General features: G+C 54.6%; 1 protein-coding gene across 1 annotated transcript in view; it reads left to right on the top strand.

Annotated features, from left to right (window-relative positions):
- Nucleotides 1-4,099: 4,099 nt before the first annotated feature.
- The window catches only part of CALB2 (calbindin 2), a 170,292-nt gene continuing 168,391 nt past the window's right edge, over nt 4,100-6,000 (top strand). Inside the window, exon 1 of the mRNA XM_085637894.1 lies at nt 4,100-4,337. Within this exon, the coding sequence (XP_085494020.1) occupies nt 4,241-4,337 (97 nt within the window). The 5' untranslated portion in view covers nt 4,100-4,240. The remainder of the gene's footprint in view (nt 4,338-6,000) is intronic.

Here is a 6,000-nt window from a genome sequence, read left to right as displayed (position 1 = left end):
TGTTAGAGGCCCCTCCTATAACGCCACCGCCCTTACAGGCCCCACATATAACAACCGCCTGTTAGAGCCCACTCCTATAACGCCACCACCGTTACAGGCCCCACTTATAACAGAGCTGCCTTGTTAGAGGCTTCTCCTATAACGTCACCGCCCTTACAGGCCCCACTTATAACAAACGCTTGTTAGAGCTCAATTCTATAACAGCACCGCCCTTACAGGCCCCACATATAACAACCGCCTGTTAGACGCCCCTCCTATAACACCACCACCCTTACAGACCCCACTTATAACAACTGCCTGTTAGACACCTCTCCTGTAATGCCACCGCCCTTATAGGCCCAACTTATAGCAACCGCCTGTTAGAGGCCCCTCCTACAACACCATCGCCCTTACAGACTCCTCTTATAAGCAGAACGCCTGTTAGAGGCCCTTCTATAACACCACCGCCCTTACAGGCCACACTTATAACAGCCGCCTGTTAGAGGCCCCTCCTATTACGCCATAGCCTTTACAGGCTCCACTTATAACAACCGCCTGTTAGAGGCCCCTCTATAACACCACCGCCCCCACAGGCCCCACTTATAACAGCCGCCTGTTAGAGGCCCCTCCTATAACGCCATCGCCCTTACAGGCCGCATTTATAACAGAGACGCCTGTTAGAGGCCCCTCTATAATGCCACCGCCCTTGCAGGCCCACTTATAACAACTGCCTGTTAGAGCCCACTCCTATAATGCCACTGCCCTTACAGGCCCCACTTATAACAACCGCCTGTTAGAGGCCCCTCCTATAATGCCATTGCCCTTACAGACCCCTCTTATAAGCAGACCGCCTGTTAGAGGCCCCTTCTATACTGCCACCGCCCTTACAGGCCCCACCTATAACAACCGCCTGTTAGACGCCCCTCCTATAACACCACCACCCTTACAGACCCCACTTATAACAACTGCCTGTTAGACACCTCTCCTGTAATGCCACCGCCCTTATAGGCCCAACTTATAGCAACCGCCTGTTAGAGGCCCCTCCTACAACACCATCGCCCTTACAGACTCCTCTTATAAGCAGAACGCCTGTTAGAGGCCCTTCTATAACACCACCGCCCTTACAGGCCACACTTATAACACCCGCCTGTTAGACAAGGATTTTTGCTCTGGGTGGGCCACAGAGAAGCTTGGGTGGGCCATGAAGATGATTGTGTACCGCTAAGTATTTCAGAGATTTGATATTCTAGGTGTTGGCATCTGTCATCTTGATCACCAGTGAAACATTAGGGTAAAAAACGCTTGTTTTTCAGTTCTGAATGGCTTAGGGTGGGACAGGGTTTGGCCCACCCTCTCAAACCGGTCCTGCTGTTAGAGACCCCTCCTATAACACCGCCACCGCTCCTCACAGACGCCTCTTATAACATCACCGCCCTGTCAGCCCTCCTGTAATCCCACCGTCGCCATCACCTCTTCTCACTACCTCTCTTAACACCGCCAGCCCTTCCGTCCCCCTCCTATATCACCGCCCCCTACAGTGGCGTAACGCAAAATCTCCGTATCTCTCAAATGTTTAGGGGCATTGGGCTGAACGTGCCCCCCTGTGGTTTGGAGACTCCCTGCAGAAAGCCCCCCTCCCCCACCCCAGCGCACCTTGCGCTGCAGGGACTTCTAGGGCCTGCTTTACCGCTTCCCCGCTTCTAAGACCCCCTCCTCAGTCTTCCCCTCTCCTCCTAGTCCCCCTCCTAACACGGCATCCCTCAAACCACCCTATGACGCACGATAAATAGCTCATAGGGTCAATGCGTTTTTCTCCCAGATCTGTGTAACCTGAAGTTTGCGAAGGGCCGACTCGGCCATGCATGCTTCCTAGGACGGTCGGAAAGCACCAATAATGAGGGGGTTCCGTTAGCAGCGGACTGCAAAATAATGACCCCCCCCCCCCCGAAAATGTGAGGAAGGTCCTGAGTCTCCCATACCGCACACACCTTCATCGGACTGGATGGAGGGCCCCTGACCGTAGGGGCCCTCTCTGTGGCTGCCCCGCCCCCTCCATCGCGTCGCTGGAGCTGCCAGGGCCTGCCTTACACCCCGCATTCCGCGTGTGCCTTAACTCGAGTTGAGCATCACCACAGTTTCTACTCCCAGACATATCTCGCCTTTTTCATGAGACTTCCCTCACCAGCCCCTGCTGTCCTTTACACCTGTCCTTTCCTCTTCACCCGTCCCCTCCCCCTCATTAGTATCTGCTCCCCATTTCACCCGTATTCTCACTCCCTTGACTCTCCCTGCTGTCATTTTTATCAATCCAACGTCTATCTCTTGCTCATTCGTCTCTGCTCTCCTTTTGTCCGTTTGCCCCCTTCCCTCTCTTATTAGTCCGTTGTCTCTTACACTCAACTGCCCGCAACTCCCAACTAGTTCGGTTAGTTTGTCTTCTCCTTTCACCAGTCGACCACTCTCCGCTCACGCATCCCCAGTCTGCCTGCCGCCTGTCGCCTCTCCCTCAATAGCCCCTGCTCTCTTTTAACCGGTCTGTCCCCGACCCCTCGCTGGTTCGTGCCAGTCAGTCTACTCTCCAGTGAGCGCTCCCTGCTCGCTCCCCCTTTCATCCGCCTATCTACTCTCCCCGCTCTCCTCTTCACCCCGTCCTCTCCTGCTCCCGTGAAACCATTCCCCGTCCGCCACTCTCCCCACGCTGGCATTTTGTATCCATCACCATTCGACGCCCCAGGCCCCCTGGTTTCACTCGCATCCGTCTGGCCTGCCTCTCCCTCGTTGGTATCCGCTCCCCATTTCATCCGTTTGACCCCGCTCCCACCCTGCCTCCTGGGCTTCTTTCAGCCGCCCGTCTCCGCTCCACTCACTGGTCCTGCTCACCATTTCACCCGCCTCTCCCCGCTAGTCCGGGGCTCCTCTTTTCATCACTAGTTGTAGTTCTCCATTCACCAGTCTGCTCTTGCCGCCGAACACCCAAATTCGACCCTCTTCTCCGTTATGTCCGTCTGTCCTCGCTCCCTCGTTAATATCTGTGCCTCTGTCCCTCGCGCTCACCAGTGCCTGCACACTGCTCTCCTTTCCATCAGCCCATAATCTCCGTTCCTCGTTTGTCCCTCGTCTCTTTCTCCTCAGCTGGTCCCCTCTCCCTCATTACTCCCCGCTCTCTCTTTTTTCGCCCATCTGTCTCCCGCTCCTCTCACTGGGTCGCGTTTTGCTTTCGACAGCCTGTCCTCTCTCCACGCACTCGTCCCTTCTCTCTCGTTTTCACTCGCCTTCCTCCCCCTCACTATGATCTGCTTATCTTTTCAGCCGTCTTCCCCCTCTCCCTTACCCTGTCCTCCTTTCACCTATCAGCTCTCTCCTCTCACTAGTCTCTGCTCGCCTTTTATACCCCTTTCTCGCTAGTACCTGCTCCCCCTTTTCCCCTCGTTAGGCCGTGCTCTCTCTTTGAACACCTGTCCCTTTCACCCAACAAGTTGCTGCTTTCCTTGCCTCCCCCCGTTGCCCCACCCTTCGCTCTTTCGAATAGATTCATTTCTGACCCGGGCTCCCCCATCAGCCGGGCCTGCTGGTGCGGCCTGCACCTCTCTTCTCGCCCTCTCCCACCCCATCCAGTGCAAGGACGTGAAATGGACCCGCCTCCCCCAGCTGGAGTGAAGTGAGCCCCCTTTAAGCCCCTGGGCCCCGGTGCCACAGCTGCACAAGTAAAGGTGCGCCCTCGCCCCTTCTCATGAATGAAATATAATGTCCTCTGCCCCCCTCACCCCTATTCACCTTGCACCTAACCGCTTTGCTGCGCATTCCTGATTGGGTGGCTCTCTTCACAGCAGGTGTCTTGGGTGCCTGTTCATTCCCCGTAGCCCTCCGCTCCCTCTATCATGATCACCTACCCTGATAGGTCTCTTTTTCCCCTCACTGAGTGACTCTCCCACATCCTGGCCCCCGGCTCGGCCCCCGCCCCTCCCTTCTCCTCGCACGACCCCATGCACAGGTCTCAGACCCTCCCTCGCACATCTGGGCTCCCTCCCAGCCTCGGGTTTCCAGAGCGCCGGCGCCCTCTTGTGGCCGCGGCCGGAACCGCCCGCCTCCCCCAGGGGCGGTATATAAAGGGCGCGCCGTGGAGCGGGGCCAGGAGTCTGCAGAGAAGAGCGGAGCGAGGGGGCGCAGTCGGGAGTATCTGAGCATCACCTGGGCACCACTCGAGCCTCCCCGAGGAGCCACCCTTTGGGTACCAGAGACCCCCGAGGACCCCTGCCTGGCCATGGCCCTGAAGCAGAAGTCGCAGCCCCCCTACCTGCACCTGGCCGAGCTCACCGCTTCCCAGTTCCTAGACATCTGGAAGCACTATGATTCTGACGGTAAGCGCTATACTGCGGCGCACCCGCGCGCAGGCTCTCGGCGAGGGGAGTTTGTACTTTACAGAAAGAATTCTGGGCACCCGCACTAGACACTCAATAGAAGTGCAGTGCACTTGTCGCGCTCCGGTACATCACGGTGCTTTACTGCGATTGTTGCAAAGTTTTAAAAATTGATGTCATTCTGTATCCTGTGCCAATACGTCTCGTGCGCCAGCTCGGGCGCGCCTGGGAACATTGCAGGCGCGTATCTTCAAGAGCAAAGTCGCGAGGTACTTTCAAAGGCACATTTGGGCTAAAAACGAGTTTTGCTGTACACGGCTGGTGGGTACCTTTCGTTCCAGTACGGTCTAATATACCCTTTGAGGCAATAGCTGAAGGTACAGAAAAAACGCACTCGTATTTTGATGCAAACCTAGTGCCTATACGTACAGCGTCGCGAAGGCGCCTTTTGAAACTGAGTAAACCTAAAGAGATTGTATGCGGCGTCAACTTTCCAGGCAGCTTGTGTCGGACCAATAAAGCAACTACTTGGCCGAATGCGTTGACGCAGTTACTATAGAGATTTGCATGTTTATCCGTCGATGTATGTAATTTATATAAAGCGCCTACATGCGGTGTGACTGCACCTTTGGGGCGCTTTGCGATACTAAATAAATGTAGGTAACAAGCAGTCGCTGGGTGCAGGGGGCGATACGTTTTATGTGGAAATGTGCAAAAGCTGCCCAACTACTTATTTCATACCAACATTACAAAATCGGCGGCTCGGTGGGTTCACGCACCTGCTGGAGCGCGCACGAGGCGAGCGCAGCTATATATAGACAGGACACCTACAGTGCGGCCGTTGACGGGTTTGGGTGGAAAGGAGTGAGGGAAGCTTATCGCGGCTTTGACAAGTACAAAGATGCTCTCCGACAAAATAAATGTCAGGACCAGTTTGTATTTAAACAACACAAAACGCAGATATTTTAAGACAAGTGGAGTGTTGCAAGGTCCCTTAAATCGTGGAAAAAACACTAAATGGGAACAGTGCATTTCGAGACCAACTTGCGCCTAAACATAAAAGAGAGCGACAACTCAGTGGGTTAATGCGCTGCCACATCGACCCGTATGGTCATTGAATTAATTGCTTAATAAACCACTAGCCTTGGGCCGCCTCAAGGCGCTTTCGGCAGTCATGGGTAGTGAAAGAGGCACCTCTTGGATGGCCGCAATGGTGCCTTCTGCTTTAGTGGTACTCGGGGTTGTCTGCCAAGCCTCCTAGAATCAGACCACCACGGGGAATGGCTAATCTCTCAGGTGATCTTTGCTGTTGGAAATGAGAGGATGTGGCATAACGAACAGAGCTGCCACTTTTTACCTGGAGAACCCAGTTCAAGTCTTTGCGTCGGCTCAACAACCTGTGATCCTGGGCAAATCACTTAATCGTCCCATTCCTATACATGTGTGTCTTTTTGTAACGTAACCGGTGCTCATGTAAAGCGCCCCAAAACCATCGGGTCGAGTTTGCGCTACATAAAAACGGCAAAAAAGAACATCTAGTCGACCAGTTACATATGGATTCCAACGGACCCAGCTGCTTCCTGGCTTTAGGGTGTTTGGGGCAAGCGCTCGCCTACTGTGGAGGAGTCCCAGTAGTACCTTGGAGTTTGTTTGTGGCACATGG

Source organism: Triturus cristatus, chromosome 12 (genome assembly GCF_964204655.1).
Source record: "Triturus cristatus chromosome 12, aTriCri1.1, whole genome shotgun sequence".
Lineage (NCBI taxonomy): Eukaryota > Metazoa > Chordata > Amphibia > Caudata > Salamandridae > Triturus > Triturus cristatus.
The sequence above is the reverse complement of the archived record's forward strand: the minus strand, read 5'-3'. Positions and strand labels throughout refer to the sequence as shown.